The following is a 22,989-nucleotide window of genomic DNA, read 5'->3' as shown; positions in this document are numbered from 1 at the left end:
TGCCCTTAACCACACAGTCACCATAGAAACATGAGAAATATATAGCTGCTTCTACTATAAGGACTAATTTATTGGCTACAGAAAAATATTATATTCAGTGTTTTATTTTTAAATTGCTTTCCCTTATAATGTATTACTAGATCAAGCCAATGGCCTTAACCCAGTCATTCCCCTATGCAAGAGTAAGAAAAAGCATTACAGTTTTTCTTGCATCATGCTCTTCTGTCCATACTTTTCTCTTACACTGCAGGGCCTTTACTTCTTAAAGCTGAACAAAGAGGAAGAAAAGGGGAGAGGGGAGGACAGGGGCACCTGTTTACTTCAGTATCCCTATTATATTTGAAAATAACTGAAAACTTTATAGCATGTACGTTAAGGTCATGCATTGTAAAATATCACTTAACAAAAATAACCAACTCCTTCCTTCTAATTTCATCTTAAATGTTCTTCCAAAACATTGACATTAAGTAGGGCATATGCTTTGGAATTCCCTGCAAATTTAACAAAGTCAAAGTTGTCGAATAATTCCAGGTTTTCTTGTTCTGTCATGTTTCACAAATATAATTAAAGCTCTGTAATCTCACATTTGTCATTCCTAAGTTGCTGTTTTTCCTGATTATCGCCATCTTTCAAATCCACTCTGTTTCATTTCCATCATACTCCCGGTTCTTCTAGTCAACTGTTAGCACTTTGTCCCTTATTTTCCTTTGAAACACTGGAAAAGGTTTCACTGGCAGAGTCTCTCTATGGGCTTTATCAAGAGAAGAGCAAGGATCAATCTTTTGTTTGATAGCTCACTTTTTGGACAAAAAAATGTTATCTTCTCCTTAGCATGTTCTACATGAAAAAATGATTTTGACCCTCCATGAAAGAATATTCTGGAAAGAGCTGGATACAATAGCTTGAATCTCTTAAGTATTTTCCACAAACACTGTCTCCCACTTTTAGCACTTTGTTCTTCTGCCACAGTTGTCAGAATCAACTCTTTCTGCTGGTAGGATTGCATCTTTACTATTAAGGGTCTAGGTTGCTTTCTCATGGCAAGTTCAATAAAAAGAAGTGTGTGTGGCATACCAGTCAAATTGCTTATTTGTGCTTTCATAAAATTCTTTTCCTTTCAGCTTCTCTGGTACAACAGAAAATCACAATTTCTCTCTATGTGCTCTGTCCTATTTCTATTATTTTTTGAAACATCTCTTCTTGAGCAGTCTCATACTCAGCCAGCATTTTGTTCATTTCGACCTCTGATTTTTGCAGTTTTATTACCTCGTCTGAATATCTGTTTAAAGCTTCTTCCATTTTTCCATCCTTATTTGAGTTGAAATGCTCTTATTTTAATCGGCTCTGAGTACACGCAACTTATTTTTCCCCTCTAGATTAATGAAGTTATGTTTTACAATACTTTTTGCTGAACATTTGCAGAATTCTTCCCAGAGTTTTCTCCTCACGATTTGTGATTTTCTTTCATGTTCTCACTTCTTTTTTTGCTGGCATCCAGGAAATGCACTTACTAGTCTTTTACCCAAAAAGACAAGTTCACTGGCCCTCTTTTCTGAGTTTTCACACCAGGAGAGCCAAAATTAAACCGTTATTCAGTGTGCAGCCATCTTGAAGTCCTTCATGGAGGACTCTTATGCAAAACCCTTTTCAAAAACATTTTGAAATGAGAATGCATTGAAACACGAGGATCCATGGGCACACATGCTGAAACGGCAGCATCATCCAGGCAGTCCACTGAAGTTGATCAGGGTGCATCAGACATCCCTGGTTTTGAGAGAGCAAATCTAGTCTGTGATGAAGCCTCTGGGAATTACCCCTGGTCATTTCCAAAGGGAGAACCAAGGTTACCTTAGCCAGAGCGGAGTCACCATAATGTAGTCTAGATATTAGTGGAAAGGGTGGAAAAGCATAGAGAGACATTCCTGTCCAAGAAGAGGCATCAGTTTTCTAGGCCTTCTTGTATGAAATCCTAGAACACAATTTATTGTTCAGAGAGGGGGCAGTGAGGTTTATACTTGAACCCCCACAAATGGATCAAATCTTTGAAGATTCCCCCCACAAATAGTTTCCATTCGTGAGAGTCTGCCCTTGTCTAGATGAGCTTATCTGCTACACAGTTTTGATCTGATGGAATGTAGGATGCCCGTAAAATGAGATTATGCTGTGAAACTACATCCCAATCTAACAAGGTTATCTTACAAAAAAGGGGGTATGATCTAGTTTTCCCCTTGCCTGTTGATGTGCCACATGACTGTGGTAGTCTGTAGTAACCCGAAGAGGTCCCAGGGACCAAAGATGATTCAGAGTGTGGAGTGCCCTGATAATGGTAAGCATCTCTTATACTTGTGTTTTTTTAATCTGTCTTTGGTGTCCTATACACCTTATTTTCTTCCCTATAGAAACTGCTCTCCAAGTAAAGTCTGAAATGTCTGTGGTGACAGACTGCTTTGGAACAGGGAGGGAACACATAAGAACCAGATGTAAGGTTATTAATGTCTCCACCAAATGAGGTCTCATCTGAAACTCCAGCACTGGTATTTGAAAAAACAACCAGCACTAGTATTTGAAAAAACTAAAGAGGTTTGTGTTGGGACCAGAGAGACTCCAGATACCATTACATCATTCTCATGTGGGATCTTGGCAGGGGTATCATGAGAATCAGATGGCATGAGACTCAAAATCCTGAAATGTTTCCTTGCAGTGATCAAAGTCTGGGTGGAAAACAAAAACAGATTTGGATACACTTTTTTTTTCCTGTGGAAGAAAAGCTCTTTGAACTTAAGTGTGTAGCCGACATCCCAAGAACATAATCCTGCAAGAAGGTGTCAAAGATTGTGCAAGAGATCTCTCAAAGTTGAGATTCCTGACAGTTTAAAAAAAAAAAAAAAAGAAAAAAAGACTACCAAGCAATGCAAGTCATCTAGCTATGGAAAAATTTGGATACCCTGTAGCCTGAAATGGCTATAACTGGAGCTAAACAATTGGCAGCAGTCCTGTTGCAGTGGATAGTTTAACATGTAAGGCAGAGAACTGATGATGTGATCCAGACAAATAAAATCTTAATACCCGATGTTAGGATGAACCGGCATGTGATAAGCATCGTTAAAATACAGTATTATCAAGAAACTTGAATGTGGAAGTAGTAGCAACAGGTTGTGATGTGACATTTTGAATTTGGGCACCATCACTAACTATGACAACAGTGGGAATTCAAACTTTCTGGAAGGGTAATGGGGCTGACAGGTTGGGGGGGGGGGGGCAAGGTCGGTTGAACAGTCATTCGGACTTGTTGGGACTGTGCTTTGCTTTGGAAGATTACAGACTTCTCTTTTTAGAAGCCCCTTGCCATTTCTTCTTAAATGTCGGTTTACCTGCATTTTGTGGAGACTATTTTGTGTTTTTGCCAAAACTGGATTATGATTAGTGAATTCCTTGGAAAACTGAAAAATCTTTGCGATTTCCCTTCAACTTACTCCTTCCAAACTTTGATCACCTCTGCAGCAGAGGGGCCAAAAACAACCTTTTCAAAAGTGAAAAAAAAAAAAAAAAAAAAATAACAGACTCAGCCAGGCAAACCTCCTCAAAACCGTGCCAGTGGCCATAGCCCTGGAAGTATCAACTCAGTCATACACACTGTAAACAATGAATAGAGACTGGTACAATAGAACTAGATAAATTATTTAAAGCAGATTTTCCTCAAGAAGAAACTGCAGTCAGAATGTCCCACTTTCACAATCACAATTAGTCAACAATACTTAACACAGGAGCCTGACCATTCAAAACTCTGAAAAATCAAAGTTACAGAAGCACCCCCCCCACACACACACACACTTATCAGTGACCTTTCCATCCTTATCAGAAAGAGGAGGATTGGATTTAACTACATGTTTAGCAGCAGTAGGATTAACTAAAGTTATATAAGCTGCTAGGTCAGATTTGACAGTGTATAAAAAAACTTTAACATGTTTAAAGTTCCTCAATCTTACCTGCCTTGTTAGGGGCAGCTGGCTGACTATCAGGAAAATTGCAAGGAACACATCTTCTAAAACTGACAGAACTGGAGGAATGGGTGAAGGTTCGTGAAATTCTTTAACAGCTTATTTTCTAATGGAATGAGAAAACTTTTCTCCCACTGAAAACACAGCCAAAATCTGGAAAATGTCAAAGAATGAGGAAACCCCTACAACAGAGCTGCGCTCAGACTCTGAATCAGAAATCCAAGGAGAAAATCTTGTATCTGTTCCATCATCTTCCTGTCCAGATACAAAACCTTGAATCTCTTCAGGAAAAGAGGCATCAGTCTTTCTTTTACCAGAAACTACTTTATAAAGAGGATCAATAGCCTGCATTAAAGCCCGACCCGGACCCAGTAAACCACTCCTGTGTACAGAAATTTCAGAAGGATTACATAGATGTTTATTTTTCTGTTTCTTTTTGACAAAAATGCTTGGGCCAACAATGCTATTAATTGCAGCAGCAGCTTCCACAGGAATGGAAACAATATCTTGGCAAAACAGGGAAGCCTTCCCTGTTCCCTCTCCCAGGGCCATCAGAGGCTCTCCCTTGCCCGAGGGGACCCCTGATGCACAAGTGCTACACCAGAGGGATCCTGAGTAAAAGCTGAATTGTCTGAGGTACCTGCAGCTGAGGCAAACTGCTAGCCTGCTGTGGTGGCAAAGGCCGTTTGCTTAACTTTTTCTTTTTGTGGCTAGAAAAAGGAGACAGTTTGTTCCATGGTCAAGCTGAAAAAGGTGCCCATTTCCTGGGGAAAATAAGCAGCAAATGCTGGTAAAAGAAGTCCCTCTCACATAACAGCACAGTAAAAAGCATACTTTGCCAGCCTCAAAAAGTAAAATGAACAAATTTTCCACAGAAAAAGTGACTTTCGGTTACTTTAAACAACTTAAAAAAAGAGCTCTTATTAAAATTACAATGTAGTCTTGTGACAGTCAGTTAAGACACAAACTCCTAGCTTAACTCCTAGCTTTAAAATAACATTCCTGAACAGGAAGGTTTTTCAGAGCACCTTTATATATAAACCAAGCCAAAAGCAGGCTCTGTTCTTGCTCAACACTACAGCCCTAAACATGCACAAATACCTTTCATACCTCAACTCCTTACTATCCCTTCTTAACTCACTTCCTTAAATTCTATCAATTTCTCTCCCCTGGCTTTATCTCTAAATATACCATAAGCCTGCTTTTCTCATTTAATTTTGCTATTCCTGTTTGTATTATACTAATTTAGCTTTTATTTCTCTATAAACTGGCTACAACTTCTATTACATCATTTAAGATATAAACTGCTATAACGAAGCAACCAGGCAGTCCACAAAACAGTTGAAAAACGTAAAAAAGCTGTTTTACTGCAGGTATAAAATGATGAGCGCTTTCGCCAAGTAGCTTCTTCAGATCAAAACACATTTCAAATAATCCCAACTGCTTATAAGATTTCAAATATTCTGAACCAATCACAGAAATGATCTAATCAATTAATTCTACTTAAAGCGACATCAGAATAAAATATTTCCATATAAGAAATAAAGTTTTCTTGTATCTAAAAACAGACTTCCAAACCTTAGCAATACACATTATAAAATAAATTATATCTATATATACTTATAAAAAACAAATATACATACATAAAAATGTATCTACATTCATATAGACTCATTACTTAATATTTCTATGCTTTCTTAATAAGGGTTTGAGGCCCTTTCGTTAAGGCCACTGCCTCTGTCTGCTCTAAGAATAATTAGCCAGTTGTTTTCCCTTTACGCTGTAGGATTCCTAATGTCACCTTCATGAGCACTTGGGACAATAACCTCTAGTGCTCTGAAAGTGAAAGTGTGTTTCTCCACATAGTCACATGCTTGGCCAGGGAATTGTGATCAGAATGTTTTCTGATATGATAGACATGTTCCCCGATTCTGTCCCTGAATGTTCTATTTGTTTTGCCAACATAAAAAGATTGGCAAACTTGACATTCAGCTAAATATATCAAGTTAGAAGTTTTGCATGTGGCATCAGCACATAAATTCCTTGTGGAGATCAGGATGAGCAAACAAAGCAGGGAGAATGAAATTCTTAATAGTATACATGACATTCCTACTTTACGTGAAGGCATAGCAGGACATTATTTTGGTCCAATGAAGGAGAATATATATAACAGTAGTTTGGATATGTACGCTTCCATTAAAGTCCCATTGTTTTATACTTCAGGTAATAAACAGATAGCTGAAATATTCAGTAAGAATTGGCCCATTTTACAATTGGACGAAGATATAAAAAAAGATCATTGGTGAAAGACCTTGCTTTCTGTATAAGAACAGTAAGAAAGTACAGTTTTGTACCTACCATAAATGTAGATGTCCGATAGGTATGCATCTGCAGTCCTAACATATGGGTTGTCCTGCCTCAGGCAGCCCTTCGGTCGGCCGGATTCCAAAGTCTGGGTCTGGCCTCGGCTGATGTCGCACTTCACCCGACGTCACAGCTGCTGGGGTATAAAGGCATCAGCCGACGCCATTTTCCTCAGTCTTTCTTGCCGCGTGGTGCCCGAAGCAGAAGCTGTTCGCAAGTGCCGGTCGGTCAGATCCAGAGATTTCTACTACCGAAGACTTCTAAAAAAGCTAAGTACCCCGTTGGGGACTCTTTCTTGCCTCAGCTGATGTCAGACAAAGTAAATAATTGTTTAACTTGTGGGAAACAAATACCTCATAAGGATTTCCACTCTTACTGCCTTCCTTGCTTAGGCGCAGACCACGACGTATCAGCTTGTCTAGCCTGTGCTTCCTTCAACCGATGGAAGCTTGGACGTCGGAGTTTGCCGAAGAGCTTTTTGGTCCCGCTTTTGCATATAAAATGCTGTCGGAGACTCCGACTACACAATTAGCTAAAAAGCACAAGGAAAAGGACCGACACTCGCGGCCCGCGGTTTTGGCTGAAACCACGGTTAGGCCAACCGCGAGTGTCTCGGTTTCGGCTGGAACAGAGTCCTCGGTTCTCCCTTTGGCCGAAAGCATGCCACCAATAACCGAGGCCACATAGGCCATGGCTGAATCGGCTACAGAAATTACTGCTGCAGAAGCAGGCACCCAGGATTTGTCAGACACTATCCCTTTAGACATCTCTACTCCTGCACGTGGGGCTGCTAGACCCCCTGCTTCTATGTCTATCAAGGCTTTTTCCAGGGCTAAAGCAGCCAAAATTTCTAAGACTTTGCCTACAAAAGCCCCCTCTCACAGGCCTACCTCTAGTTCAGATTCTCAGCCTGGCTGAGGATCTTATTTCCTTGATCAGGGGATCCCAACCTCACCCAGACAGGGCCTCTCAACCTCCTCCAGATAAGAGGCCTAGGACTGAACCCCCTGAACCTCTCTCTACAGACTATTCCTCCGATGGCTCAGATATTTCTGACCATCAGGAAGGCCCATATTCACCTTATGAGGATTCTGATGCAGAAGACTCCATTCCTTCTGCTTCCCCTCCTGAAGAATTTTCTTTTGGGGAAACCCTACACTCTATGAGGGAACACTTCCAATGGCAGGGCCAGGATTTTTCAGATTCAAGGAAAAGGCTAAGGACTTTTTTACATTTACCACAGCATAGGCCTTTAGCCATACCTCCTGTACTATCAGTTGTTGATGATGCATATAATGATGCCAGTACTGCCTCTGATTCTCTCCCTCCGGCCCCTGCCAAACCTGACAGATATTACAGGGTCCCGGACACTCACTACCACTTGTATAAGGCTCATGTTGCAGACCCAGAAACCATTTCTCAGGGCCCTAAAGGTGTTGCAGCTGCCTCTGCCAAAAACCCTCTTCCCTCTGAAAGGGAATCTAGAGCATTAGAGAGATGGGGTAAAAAGGTTTATACATCTACTACTCTTTCGGCCAGGGCCTTAAACTGTCAATTTCACATGATTCAGTACCAGGAATTTTTGTTAGACCAGCTAAATAAAAAACTGTCCTCTCCTGAACCTATAGACCGTAAGTCCCTTCAGGATTTGGTACATAACTCTCAGCAGGTCAGTAATCATTTTTTAAAATGTGGCTATGATGCACTGGAGGCTTCTTTTTTAGATCAGCTATGACTGGAGCAGTGATTCGAAGGCATGCCTGGTTAAAAGAGCAATCCTTACCAGACCATGTTAAGTCAAAACTCCTAGATGCTCCTATGGAGAAACAAAGTTTGTTTGGCTCCCCTGCACAGGAGGTTCTAAAGAAAGTGGAAGAAAAAGCAAAATCTGTCCAAACAGTCAAGGATTTTTTTGCAGGTCCAGCCACCGAGGTTTAGCAGAAATTGGCCTTCGAAGAATTGGTCCTTTCCAGACACCTCCAGAGCACAGAGAGGCAGAAATAGACGCCCAAGAGGCAGAGGTTAATCTAGGGGTGCCTACAGGGGTAGTCAGTGGCAACCCGCCAACCAGAGAAGTGCTGCCACAGCTACGACTACAACCACTTCCACAGGACAGACACAATGACTTGGCTCTGATTCCGCCTACCAGGGAACAACTGGAAGCACCCTTGGGCAGAAAGCTAGCCTTACTTTCAGACAACTGGCACTGCATTACAGGAGACAAATGGACTTTACAAATAATAGACAAGGGCTACAGGTTTCACTTCCATACTCTACCAAAAAAGAGAGGAATGCCAAACCTTCCACCAAGCCAAAAAACAGAGGCTCTAAAATTATCAACTTACTAAGGATGAGAGCAATAGAAAAGGTACCATCTATGGAACAAGGCCAAGGATTTTACTCCAGACTATTCCTTGTACCAAGAAAAGGAAATTAATGGAGACCTATTCTCGACTTGTCCGCACTGAACACATACCTCATTGTTCCAAAATTCAAAATGCTGACCCCTCCAGCAACTTCTTCCCATGTTGGGCAAGGAGTCTTGGCTGGTGAATAACATAAGGGAATGTAATAGTAACAGAGGCCTTATGTATCCCGGTGGGAGTTTTAATTTTTGTAGTTATATTAACACTTCTGATAAGTTTGCTCATCCCGATCGCCACAAGGAATTTATGTGCTGATGCCACATGCAAAACTTCTAACTTAATATATTTAGCTGAATGTCAAGTTTGCCAATCTTTTTATGTTGGCAAAACAAATAGAACATTCAGGGACAAAATCAGGGAACATGTCTATCACATCAGAAAACATTCTGATCACAATGCCCTGGCCAAGCATGTGACTCGATGTGGAGATGCACACTTTCAGAGCACTAGAGGTTATTGTCCCAAGTGCTCGTGAAGGTGACATTAGGAATCATACAGCGTATAGGGAAAACAATTGGATAATTATTCTTAGAGCAGAGGCAATGGCCTTAACAAAAGGGCCTCAATTAAACCCTTATTAAGAAAGCATAGAAATATTAAGTAATACGAGTCTATATGAATTTATATACATTTTTATATATGTATGCATATTTGCATATTTATTTGTTTTTTATAAGTATATATATATATATAATTTATAATTATTGTGTATTGCTAAGGTTTGGAAGTCTGTTTTTAGATAAGGAAACTTTACTTCTTATATGTAAATGTTTTATTCTGATGTCGCTTTAAGTAGAATTAATTGATTAGATCATTTCTGAGATTGGTTCAAAATATTTGAAATCTTATATAAGCAGTTGGGATCATTTGAAATGCGTTTTGATCTGAAGAAGCTACTTAGCAAAAGCACTCATTTTATACCTGCAATAAAACAGCTTTTTTACGTTTTTCAACTGTTTGTGGATTGCCTGGTTGCTTCGTTATAGCAGTTGATATCTTAAATACTTTTTCTACTACTCTGTATGACGGAGCATTTATCTGGTGGGTTGTTTGCAGTTATCCACTGTTTGCTTCTATTACATCATTGTCATATAACTTGAATTCTTTCTTACTCAGTTTTCTTGTTGTGTCTAATTTGTTATATTTAAACTGTGGTTATTTTTAAAGACTGTAAACTTATTCTTAAAATGTTTTGTAAAACTTTGGAGTTTTCCCTCCTGAGCCTCCGCTGAAAATGGGCTCCTACCCAGTCAGACTTTCCCAGTAATCAAATGTTAATTAAATGAATTAACAGAAGTTTTTCCCCCAAAGGGAACTTATCTGCCTAGCAAAGGAACAGCACATGTCAACTGTCAATCCTAGAAAGCCTTAGAGGAGCGTACTTTTCAACAGCAGGAAACTCTGAAGGGCTCTGTGCCTAAAGACATCGTTTTAGTTGGTTCACGTCGAGCTGACTGGGTATGTACAAGGTGACCTGAAGCTGGCTGGCTGTTGTATCCTATACAGGATACAAACCTATAGCTAAGGCTACTGCAGCAGTGACCAATATGAAGAACATCTTGAAGTTAAAAAATGAAATGTAACCCATACTTCTGGGCTGAGTTCAGATGTCAAAGGTTTTATACTTGAACTGTTAAACATGCTAGATAGTAACTGGTCAGCCACTATGGGCAGAATAAAGTCCACTATATATGAGGACTTTATAACGGATGCAAGGATATTGCTTCAAATTTGTTAAAATTTTATGAAGCTGAAAGATAAAACAAACATTAAAACTCTTCACCACTTTTAAACATCACAAAAATGATCAAAGGTTAGGTACTTAAAAGGCAACTAGCGTGTTCAAATAGCCCTAAGAATCTCATCAACTGTAGATGACGAATACCTTTAGTCATACAAAAAAAATTGTGGGAATGACCATTTTTTTAAAAAATTCAAGCACCTGACAAAGTATCCTTGGAATTACAGAAAGATCTATGTAGAGAAACCTGTAATAGGTTAGACAGTAGTCATGTTGGGGCTTAGTCCATATATGATTTCACAGGTCAGCAAGTGCAATGTATAGCTAAAAAAGGTATATGCATTAAATTCTCACCTTGTTCTGATCAGATTCATATACTAGGTGGCGAGCTTCAGCTTCAGCATGATCATAGTCTGAAGGCAGGATCCAGTCTTTAGTTTCCTCCTTGTCCATTTTTCCATCATGGTTTTTGTCTCTGAACTCTACAAACTGCTCACGCTCAGTCTTGACCCATTCTGGCTCTTCAGCATCCTTGTCATGACTGTACATGTCACCTGGGGAAAGAGAAAAGCTAATCGGTAGCTGGTCAGAACACAAATGCAGACTTGTACAAGGTGACGTGCGAGTAAGAGTGTCTCCCCGCATGTCGGAAAAGCTAGCAGCATGTGCTAAACTCCTTAAGAAGCACCCCCAACCTTAAAAGACAAATCTGTTTTAAGAAACTGGACAAAGGCTATACGTGAAACAGGGATCGTGATATTATGCTGCTTTAAGATTTCTTTTCAAAGTATTATCTGTCCAGGTCCTTGCACTGTACTTCCTCTTAGTCTTCTACTGACAAATACTGTGGGAGAAAACATGATAGACCATCTTTTAACAAATACACTTCTGAATATGGGAAATATTCTGGACAGCAGCTCATTTATACAACAGAAGCAAACTTGCTGCAAAAAAAAACGCAGACTTGTACAAGCAAATATGAAGTCCAGGATGATCATGCACCCTATGTAAACAGTAAAGTCCAGGATGATCATGCACCCTATGTAAACAGTATAATATCACAGCTTGTGTGTAAAAATCCTGCAGGTGATCATTTTTTGGATTTCCTCTTCTGATTTCATCAGACTCTGTACTTCTAAATTTTCCCCCATTCCCATGCTTGGGGTGCACATGCTATCTACTGGTGTAGCCATGGCATTATGAATCATACTACACTGCACCCAGCCCTTGTGTTACTCACTCGGGCCCCTTTCTACTGACAGCATTACCTGCAAGACAGGACACAAAATACAAAACAAAAGAATAAACTATACTTGTCCATCTCAACAGGGGGAATCCCATGTACAGCTGCGGGACAGAGGCTGTCTGGACAAGGGGTGGTGGGAGGATAAGTGCTCACTGTAAAAAAAAAAAAAAAAAAAAACGCTTCCTCGCAGATCAGTTAAGTATCCATCGCTGGAACCCTTGCACAGTAGTTTACTTGTAAGGAAGAATCCCAAACTGAGAAATTAACTACTGGCAAGAATCAAGAAAGCCAACCCACAATAATGTCTAAAAGGCACAGAAAGGCGTCCCTAGCTAAGCCCGAAGGTTAGGTTAAGGTTCTTGGCCCAGAATATTACAATGTGCAACCTTGAGCCTATTCCAAACAGGGGGGGGGGGGGGGGGAGAACAACCTGGATCTAGAGAGGACAATGCTCCCCCCCAACCTTTGGATTAAGTGGGGAAGAGGGAGGGAAAGAATACTGCAATAGTGAATGCACTCAAACATTGACATTTACAGTACGTTTAACAATACATCGACATTTACAGTAAGTTTACACAATACATCGACATTTACAGTAAGTTTACACAATACATCAACATTTATAGTAAGTTTGCACAACTGTACGATAGTCTGGCTTTCACTGTTGCAGTCCTAACTGATGGGATGACTCAATGTGATAAATGGTGGATGAAGAATTTTATGGAGAGGATAGGATCCCCCTACAAAACTGCAGTGCTAAACCTAGCTCAAGACTTGGAAAAGGTTGGTGGGTGATCGTATTTGGTGGAGGTATGCACAGAGGACCAAGTGGCTGCTTCCAAAATGCCCTTAGTGGCCATCCTTAGAAAGGCAGTAGACATAACATTAGCCCTGGTGGATCTAAGAATCTGTGGGCTTTTTTTCCATAGTAGCTGCACCAAAACAAAATGTAGTGGGAGATCTATTTGGAAACTGTTTATAAACTGGTCTTCCTTCAAAGTTGCAAGCAAAGGCTAGGAAAAGCTCTTCAGATTTTCTGAAAAGTTTTTGTTCCGTCTAGGTAGCAACAGACTTTCCTCCTTATTTTGAGGGTTAGGAAAGAAGGTAGGTAGACAGATGGTCTGGTGCAAAGAAATCTCTGGAACCACTAAGCAAAAAGTACGGGTTGGGTTCTAAGACATTCAGAGAGGAATATGAGGAAACGTTCTATACACAAGGGCCTGAAGTTCTGATACTCCTAGCTGAAGTAATGGCTAGCAAAAAGGCAGTTTTCCAGGTCAAGAACTTAGGTCTGTGGAGGCAGCTGGCTGTAAAGGGGAGAGGGAGAGCTTATGAAACAGATCCCACAGAGGAGCAGAAACTTCTCAGGGGTCTAATGTGAATAACCCCTTTCAGAAACAGTTTTCATGAGTGGGTGGGAAAAGAGAGGGGGTTGAGTGGGCAGATAGGCTGAAGTATGAATCTGAATACAGGAAAGAAAAGTACAGTTTTGTACCTACCATAAATGTAGATGTTCGAAGATCCACATTGCTGCAGTCCTTACACTTGGGTAGTCCGCTGTCCTCGGTCGGCCCGAATATCAAAGTATAAGGCTGACGTCGGTCAAGGCGCATTAGACTGACATCAGGACGTCAGGGTACAAATGCGCATGACCGACGTCATATCCTCAGTCTTTTCTTGCCCCAGATGTCAGAAGACCCTAAAAAGAAAGGTCAAAACCAAAAGACAGCAAACAACCAACCAACCACCCTTGCCCTAATAATATGTACAATATATATAATATACACAATATTTACAACCCAACCCACACAACCGCCTCTAACTACAGAGGGGAAGGAGGGAGGGTAAATTGGACTGCAGCAATGCGGATCTTCGAACATCTACATTTATGGTAGGTACAAAACTGTACTATGTTCTTCATCTCACATTGCTGCAGTCCTTACACTTGGGTAGAATCCCAAAGCAGAGGTAAGGGAGGATGGCAAACCTATAAAGCAGCAGGAGCTGCCAAAATGCCCTGTAAAATAGCAGTGGCAAAACCAGCCCTAGATTTAGAGTAAAGTGGAAGGTGATAATGCTTAGAGAAAGTATGCACTGAACTCCAAGCAGCTGCCTCCAAAATATCCTTAGTTGCCACCCCCCCTTAAAAAAGCTGTCGAAGTGGCAGTAGCCCTAGTGGAATGAGGCCTAATCCCAGCTGGAATCTCCTTACCATGATGGGAATAACAGAAAGCAATGCAAAACCCAATCCACTTAGAAATAGTTTGTTTTGACACAGGCTTGCCCTGAGAACCCAAAGCAAAAGAAACAAATAACTGCTGAGACTGCCTGAACCCTTTAGTTCTGCTCAAATAATATCGCAACTGCCTGTGTACATCTAAAGTGTGCAAAATCTTTTCCCCTTTATTTTGAGGATTTGCATAAAAAGTAGGCAGATGAATAGTTTGGTTTAAAGCCACACTAGAAACCACTTTAGGCATAAAGGAAGGATTAGTACGCAAAGATACCCTATCCTTATGGAAAATCAAGAAAGGCTCAACTGACATAAGGGCCTGTAATTCAGAAACCCTTCTTGCAGAGGTAATGGCCAACAAAAAAGCAGTCTTCCATGATAAATATTTCAACTCGGCAGTAGCTGCAGGCTCAAAAGGTTGTAGAGTAAGTTTCTCCAACACAAAATTGAGATCCCAAGCAGGAGTAGGAGCTCTACGTGGGGGTCTTATATTCTTTGCCCCTCTAAGAAATTGCTTGAACAAAGGATGAGAAAACAATGGTGGGTCACAGTCATAGTGAGCTGAAATTGCTGCAGCATGAACCTTAATAGAAGAGAAGGACAAACCTTTGTCCAGTAACTCAGTAAGATATTGAAGAGCCACACTTAAATTAGGCTCAGAAACATCAAATTCCTTTGCTGCACTCCAAAATAAAAATCTCTTCCATTTATCTGCGTACACTTTCCTTGTACTAGGCCTTCTGGCTTCCAAAATAACATTCAAAACTTGTTGTGGAAGTCGAGACCCTCCAGGGTTCAAAACAGAATATGCCAGGCTGTTAGATGAAGAGAGTGAAGTCTGACATTGAGTAAATGACTGTTCTCCTGAGACAGCAGGAGTGGAATCGAAGGCAAAGGCCATGGAGGCTCCCGTACCAGACTTCTCAGTAAAGGGTACCAATGCTGTCGAGGCCAATCTGGAGCTATTAAAATCATCCTTGGCTTGTCCTGTCTGACCTTTAGGAGTACCTTTGGGAGGAGAGGCAGAGGTGGAAAGGCATACACATGAAGATTGTTCCAATTGAAAGAAAGAGCATCCACTTTCCAGGCTGTGGGATGAAACCTTTTTGTGCAAAACTTTGGCAGCTGGTAGTTTAGTGGAGAAGCGAACAGATCTATGTCTGGAGTTCCCCATGACACTGTCAATTTCTGAAATACATGAGGATCCAATTTCCACTCGTGGGGATCCATAATTGCCTGCTCAACGCATCTGCTAAGGAGTTCTGTGCTCCGGCAGAAACCTTGCCTGAAGATGTAGCTGTAAACTGAGAGCAGTCTCCCACAAAATCATTGCTTGCCTGCATAGAGGATAAGAATGTGTTCCCCCTTGCTTGTTGATGTACCACATGACAGTTGTGTTGTCTGTTAGAATCAACACCTGCCCTGGGAGAAGTAAATCCTTGAAAGCTATTAATGCAAATTGGACTGCTAACATCTCCTTCAAGTTGATATGTAGATGTTGTAGTCTGGCAGGCCACGTGTCTTGTATCCACTTTCCATTAAGATGAGCTCCCCAAGCTTTGTCTGAGGCATCTGTCGTTAGAATCTGACTCGCCTCTGGCAGGGTCACACAGAGTCCCTTGTTTAGGTGACATTCCTGAGCCCACCACAAAAATTCCTTTTGAATGCAAGGTATTATCTGAATGATAGTGTCCATATCCTGGCAGTGCTGTGTCCATACATTTTTGAGATACCATTGTAGCTTCCTCATATGCAGTTTGGCATTGGGAAGCACCAGAATACAAGATGCCATGAACCCCAAGGCTTGAAGGACTGTCTTTGCAGTCAGCGTGGACTGATGAGACAATTGATGGAAGTAAAGGGAAAGATTCTTTTGTTTGTCCGGGGTCAAAAAGGCCATCTGGGATGCTGTATTCAGTCTTACACCCAGAAAGCACATGTCCTGAGAGGGTACTAGACTGGACTTTATTTCGTTCACAGAATACCCCAGGCATCTTAGCACTGCTATCACATATTGCAGATGAAGAAGTTCGTCCCTTTCTTGAGCCAGAATCAGGCAATCGTCCAAATAAGGATAAATCTGTATTCCTTTTAGCCTGAAGAAAGCTATCACTGGAGCCAGAACTTTTGTAAACACTCTGGACGCAGTAGATAAGCCAAAGGGCAATGCAGAGAACTGATAATGAAAAGTTCCAGCCCGAAAACGCAGATACTTCCTGCAACTTAGTCTGATAGGAACATGAAGGTAAGCCTCCTTGAGATCCAGAGTCACCATGCAGTGATCTTTGCCCAGCAGAGGTAAAAGCTGTTGTAACGTCAACATTTTGAACTTGGGAATGTCCAGATAAGTGTTGAGGATAGATAAATCCAAAATTGGTCTCCACGTGTTCCCCTTCTTTGGTACTAGGAACAGGCGAGAATAAAATCCTAGGCCCACTTCTGGCAGAGGGACCGGCTGTATGGCCCCTATCTGAAGTAGCAGAGAAATTTGTTTGTGAGCCTCTATTCTTTGTTGAGGAGGAACGTCTGGCATGCTTTTGAAAGGAGGCAAGGTATGGAAATAAAACCTGTAACCTCTGTGTATGATATCCAATACCCATCTGTCTTGGGTAATTAAACTCCAATTTTCCTTGAAAAGTGCCAACCTTCCTCCCAAAGGTGCTGCCAGACGAGAAGGCTCTGGCAGCTGAAAAGGTAGGTCATTGGGCCTGTTTACAAAAGGACTGACCCCTGCCCTCACCCGAAGACTGTGCAGGTGAACTCCCTGTTCTAGGCCTGAAAGCGCCCTGAGCTCTGCCCCTACCACGTCTAGATCTACCCCTAGACTGGGAATCATAAGAAGGATACGTCCACCCCCTGGTAGGCCAATTCCTACTAAACTTTGGAGGCTGAACCTGCAAAAAATCTTTAACAGTCTGCATAGACTTAGCCTTGTCTTCCATTTTCTTTAAGACTGCCTCCACAGGTGAGCCAAACACATCAGACTGTAAAGGAGCATCTAAAATCCTTGTCTTAACATGGTCAGATAAATTCTGATCCCTCAGCCAGGCGTGCCTGCGAAGAACTGACCCAGTGGCAGCCACCCTAGACGAGGCCTGTACAGCATCAAAACCACATTGCAAGGAATGCTTACCCACCTGTTCAGAAACATGTACCAAATCCTGTAATTCCTTACACTCAATACCTTCCGCCAGAGCATCTACCTTAGACTTCAATTGAGAAAGTAGATAGTTTTGGTATTTCAACATGTGAAACTGGCAATTCAAAGCCCTCATAGCTAAGGTGGAAGAAGTATAGACTTTCTTTCCCAATCTATCCAAAGCCCTGGCCTCTTTATCTGGAGGAACCGGATTTTTTACAACAGAAGCCTTGACACCCTTAGGCCCTTGACTAACAGTTTCTGGGTCCGCCCTAGGACTCTTAAAAGATATTTATGAGCTTCAGGCACCCTGTAATACCTATCCGGTTTAACAGGAGCAGGAGGCAAAGAATCAGGATTAAGAGAAGCCTCTGCAAACACATATTCCACAACATCCAGAACAGGAGGTATAGCCAAAGGCCTATGCTGGGGTAAAAACAAAAATTCCCTAAGCCTTTTCCTGGAATCAGAGAAGTCCTGACCTTCCCACTTAAAATGCTCCCTCATGGAATGAAGAGTCTCTGAAAAAGAAAAATCCTCAGGAGGAGAAGCAGAAGGAGTAGAATCATCCACATCAGAATCAGAATAAGGAGAATACTCCTGCAAGTCTTCAGCCGAAGACTCTGAAACATCCGAAGCCTGCTCAAAACTCCCCAACTCAGGTTCCACCCTAGGTCTCTTATCAGGAGGGGGCAAGGAACCTCTAATCAAAGTAATCAAATCTTCTGCCATTTTAAGCATATGCTTCTTGGGCACAGATCCTGAAGAACTAGGGGTGACACCAACTGAAGCTAAAACCTGGCCTGCCTCTGGGAGAAGCCTTGGAAACAGAAGGAGAGGGCCTAACCACCCTAGGAAGGGAGGGGAGTACAGTAACCTGAGACGCCCCTTCAGCCTGACCTGCCTCCTGAGAGGCCACATCCTGCAATAACAAAGTCTCCCCCTGGGACTCCAGAGAAACCTCCGGCGGAACCCCCGGCTCCACCGACACCTCTAAAGAACCGGTGTCTGGTACGGACGGCTCTTCTTGCCTAGGCTTAGCTGCTTTGTCCTTGCGCTTCTTCGAAGAAGCGGGCGTCGGAGCATCCGACGGCATATTATAATTGCACCGCTTCCCGAAGACTAACCTGGCACAATCAAACCTTCTCTTAATAGTGCGCTTATTGAATCTAGCACAAAAGCGACACCCAACAACGTCGTGCTCAGGCCCTAAACAAGGAATACACAAAGTATGATAATCTCTATGCGGTATCTGTTTCCCACAAGAAATACAGTTATTCACTTTTTCTGACATCCGGTAAACCACTGAGGCAAGAAAAACTAAAATATTCCCCAACGGGTACTTAGCCAACTTTGACTCGGTCTGAAACTCCGAATTCGAAAAATTTCAGAACGCCGAACGGCACTTGCAACGCTGCTTCTGCATCGGACCATGCGGCAAAAAAGACTGAGGATATGACGTCTGTCATGCGCATTTGTACCCTGACGTCCTGATGTCAGTCTAATGCGCCTTGACCGACGTCAGCCTTATACTTTGATATTCGGGCCGACCGAGGACAGCGGACTACCCAAGTGTAAGGACTGCAGCAATGTGAGATGAAGAACATCAGCCCTTTGGTAAAATATGAGAGGATCAGAAGAACTGTCGAGTGAAGAGGGTTCTGTCCCTTTTGTCTGCACCATATAGTAAATTTCTTCCATTTAGTAGAGCAAGATTGTCGTGTACTAGGTCTCCAGGCTTCTTTCAGAATGTCCAGGAACTGTGTCAAGGGATATTCCCAACCAGGGTGTCAAAATATCATCCAAACTGTTAATTTGAGTGCGCTTAGGTTGGGGTGTATGATGGTGCTCGTTCTGTCAACAGGTCCCCTTGTTGGGGCAGCAGCCATGGTTCCTTCTTGGAGACTGAGCATTAGGGAATACCAGTCCTGCTTTGGCCAATATGGGGCTACTAGAATAAACCCTTAAACCTCTTCCCTTATTTTCAGTAATACCCTGGGAAGTAAGGCTATTGGAGGAAAGCACAGATGAATAGACCTGCTCCATGGGAAGAAGGCATCCATACACCAGAACAACTTGATTTTGGCCTTTTAACAAAACATTTCCAATTAAGTTTTCTTCAGTGCCAAAAAGGCTCATCTCTGGCACACTCCATTCTCTGGATACAATGAGAAAAGATTCCCAATGCAACTGCCCCACTCATGAAGGTCTGACAGGCTCCTGCATAGGTGATCTGCCAGCTGATTCCTTTCTCTTGGTAGGTACTGAGCCATGAGGTGCAGACCTAGGAAGTTTTGAAGTTTTCTAAAGATCCATGGCTAGGTGACAAACAGGGTAAGAGTGAGTCATCCCTCCTTACTTGTTTACGTACCATGGTGCTGCCTGTCTTTACTAGAAGTACACCTGGTTCCCAAGGATCTTTAGATATGATCAGGCCTTTTTGGATTGGAAATAGATTTAAAAAAAAAAAAAAAAGAAAATAGAAAACATCTTTATTAAAATGGCATAGGCAATCATACATTTATACAAGTAAAAAAAAAAAAGAAAATAAGTACTCAAAGTTCCATATGTGTGTTGTCCATTTTCATTCAACTAATGGGTCCAGATCCTATCCCTCAGATCTGACTAGCGTTGCTAAAGCTCACAACGACCAAGAACTCATGAGCTTCTCCCTTACCCACAATGCACCAATCCCAATTACCTCAGATCTTGTTTGCTGACTTTAGTAGAAAGGCATATTCATATTCAGTAATGGAGAATGCTATATCTGGAGCTTAACAGAGAACAGAAATGTCACGTAACCACTCATTCTTCCAGAAGTTTAAGGACACAGGTTGTTGGGAGAGGTGTTGAAGAATGAAAATGAACATAGATGGAACGTTACGGTGAGCACATAACTTCTTTATCTGATGCTGTCAATTTTCATTCTATCCTCAAGTGATGGGACACAGTCCCCGGCTACTTAAAATCCAGAGTTGACTCTAGGAAGGATATTCCTGAGCACCACTGAGCCAAATTGATGCTCCGCCTCTGGAGACCAGACCCAAATTGTAATGAGTAACAAAGGTATGGGAAGTAGTCCACGTTGCTGCTGCGCATACATCATCCATGGACATTATGGACTGAAACGCTGAGGAGCCATGGATCTAGTGAATGGGCTCATAAGAGTTTTGGTAGAGTAATGTCCAATTTGTTATAAACAAATGAAATACAGGTCAGTTAACCATGGAGACAAAGTGACTTTGGCAAATGCTTTTCCCAATGTTACTTCTGTGAATGAAACAACTGCTCAGATTTTCTGATGTCTTTTGTTCAATGCAGGTAGAAATGTAATGGTCTGTGGACATCCAATAATGTAACATGTATTCACCCTTGTTAGCAAACTTAGGAAAGGATACTGGCAAATCAATGGATTGCTTGAGATTAGATTCTGACACCACCTTAGGAAGAAAGGAAGCATTAGTCCATAGTGTAACTCTATCCTTGTGAAAAATCAAGTATGGTGGTTTAGAGGACAAGGCTCAAATCGCAAATTCATCTGGCAGAGGTAACAGCTACCAGAAAGATGGTCTTCCAGGAAAGATATTCAAGGTCACATGTACTGCTGGTAAAAAGGAGGATTTAGTAACAGCCTGCAATACCAGATTCAGGTCCCATGGAGGAGCTGGATCTCTAAAAGAAAGTCTTAGAAGAGTGCCTTTCAAGAAAGATTTGCTTAAATTTATGAGAGGAGACAGAGGAACCATCAAAACCAATGTGAAAATTTGATATAGCTTCTAATTGAACTTTAATGGTTGATAAACTGCCCCTTAAATTCAAGAATGCTATAGGTTCAACAGGTGTTTACTAGGCTAACTACCACAAGGGCCTTTTTAAGCCTAGCCATGCATCCCAAATCACTGACAAGTTCTGCTACCCTTGATAAGTGTAAGCATGGGCCTGGGAGATTAACCATTTACATGTTACCTGTGTCAATTAGAGACATAGCTAACATATCCCCTAACATGACACCTGAGAATTAAATTTACCTCATTGTCAACCTCTATCCATAAGAAACCCACAGACTGGGAGTGAGTTTGCGATTTCCCATCCAATGATGGAAAGTTTCTTTTGAATAGGGTCAGAGATTAACTCTACTTCAAATACATGGGGAGCTTTTTCCCTAGCATGGGGATCTTTATGTTGCAGGCAAATTTTAGGTACTTCGATCTAGTGTTTCTGGTATGTGCAAGAGATCCATCACAGCTGGAGACTATGCCTTACATGCTAGGCATAGATTACCTCTCAGTAACCTGTAGGAAAGCGAGTACAGAGATAGGACCTTAAGACCATCCGTGTAGGGTAGGTGTTTCATACCCTGTATTCTCCTAGTGAGGAACCTTTTGAGGGCGCTCCAACTGTTGCAAGTGCCTGCTTAGGTACATGCCAAAGGGAGTACTGTATTCACCACTGATGGGTCTGATATGGGCTGAATAGAGCTATATTACTTCCTTGGACGTGGATGACATACCCTTGCTTGAGTTGGGTGACCTAGAATGATTTTTTTACTATCTTGGCTATGTCAGTCCAATGCCAGATTACTGTCTACATACGTCCCCAGCTCCCTTGCTATCTAGTTGAGTGGACAACTTCCCAAAGGGCACCATTATACACTTTTTTTACATAGAGTTTTAATCCATGGCTTGCCCACCACTCCTTTGCTTTAGACCCTCTTGTAGGACGTGGGTGTCATAGGGGAAGTCTAGGATAGTTCCTAATTTTCAGTCATCTGCAAACTTGGTAAGTTGGAGGCCTTTGACATCCGCCCTGACTTCTGAGAAGTAGATGACAAACAGTACTGGGCCCAACATGGTGCCCTGAGGTACTCTGTCGGAGACCGGTGTCTAGATGGAGGTGGTCTCACCAATCCTGACTTCTTGGGTCTAGTCTGTGAGCCAGCTGGCAATCCAGCAAGTTATACAGGGATTTATGCCTAGTTCTGAAAATTTGTAAATACCATTATGGGGTATTATACTGAATACCTTGGCCAGGTCAAGGTAGGCAGTATGCACTGCTTTTTCCTCCTCCATAACCATGACTACAATCGCGAGCACTCTTACCAGGTTAAGTGCTTCAGACCTTCCTTTAAGGCCAAACTGGGATGGGTCCTATGGCTATAGGTTGCCAATGTCCTCTGTTGATCATTTCCATGATTAGTGCCATGGCTTTGCAGACTAGACTGGTCAGACTGATGGGTCTGTTGTTCCTGGGTCAGTTGACAGACCACCCTTATGCACAGGGAGGATCACTGCAACCCTCTATTCACCTGGCACCTTTGTTTTGAGACTGTACGTCTAGTGCCTGAAGTGGTCCTGCTAGATCATGTTTTAGGCGACATATGAGGCAGCTGCCAATACCGGCAGGGGCCACTGAAGCAGTGTTTCTAGCCTTAGCGAGCACCTCCAGGACATCCCATACTGGTGAGTACTAGGTCCAAGTAGTTTGATACTCTGTTTATGTGGACAAAGATCAGGAAATGTTGTGCCTGTGAGTTGAGAGTGTACGTTTCCAAATCTACAGACGGGCAGGTAATGTCTCCCCATGAATAGGGTATTTGGTTGGATGGTGAACACCTCTAAGTCTAGATAGGAACGGAGAGCTCCATAGGTCATACAAGGTGCCCTATAGCTGGCCAGGCCATGGTAAGAAACCATGTCTATGGAAACTTGGACATGGATGAATTTCATGGCATCATCCCATTTAACCACCCTAGAGTAGTATTTGCTGCGAACATAGATAAAGAAACCTCCAGCTTTAGCCCCTGTCTATACCGCTGTTCATCTAAATATGTGGAAGGCACTGT

At 42.0% G+C, this 22,989-nt stretch overlaps 1 protein-coding gene across 2 annotated transcripts in view; it reads right to left on the bottom strand.

Moving 5' to 3' along the window:
- The window catches only part of CALU (calumenin), a 450,302-nt gene that overhangs the window by 54,565 nt on the left and 372,748 nt on the right, over positions 1-22,989 (bottom strand). For both annotated transcript variants that reach the window (XM_044088629.1, XM_044088627.1), the window contains exon 6: positions 10,884-11,083. In XM_044088629.1, coding sequence (XP_043944564.1) covers positions 10,884-11,083 — 200 coding nt within the window. The remainder of the gene's footprint in view (positions 1-10,883; positions 11,084-22,989) is intronic.

Source organism: Protopterus annectens, chromosome 11.part0 (genome assembly GCF_019279795.1).
Source record: "Protopterus annectens isolate FY-2018-M chromosome 11.part0, PAN1.0, whole genome shotgun sequence".
Classification (NCBI taxonomy): Eukaryota; Metazoa; Chordata; order Ceratodontiformes; family Protopteridae; genus Protopterus; species Protopterus annectens.
Note: the sequence above shows the minus strand (reverse complement) of the source record. Positions and strands in the feature narration are given on the sequence as shown.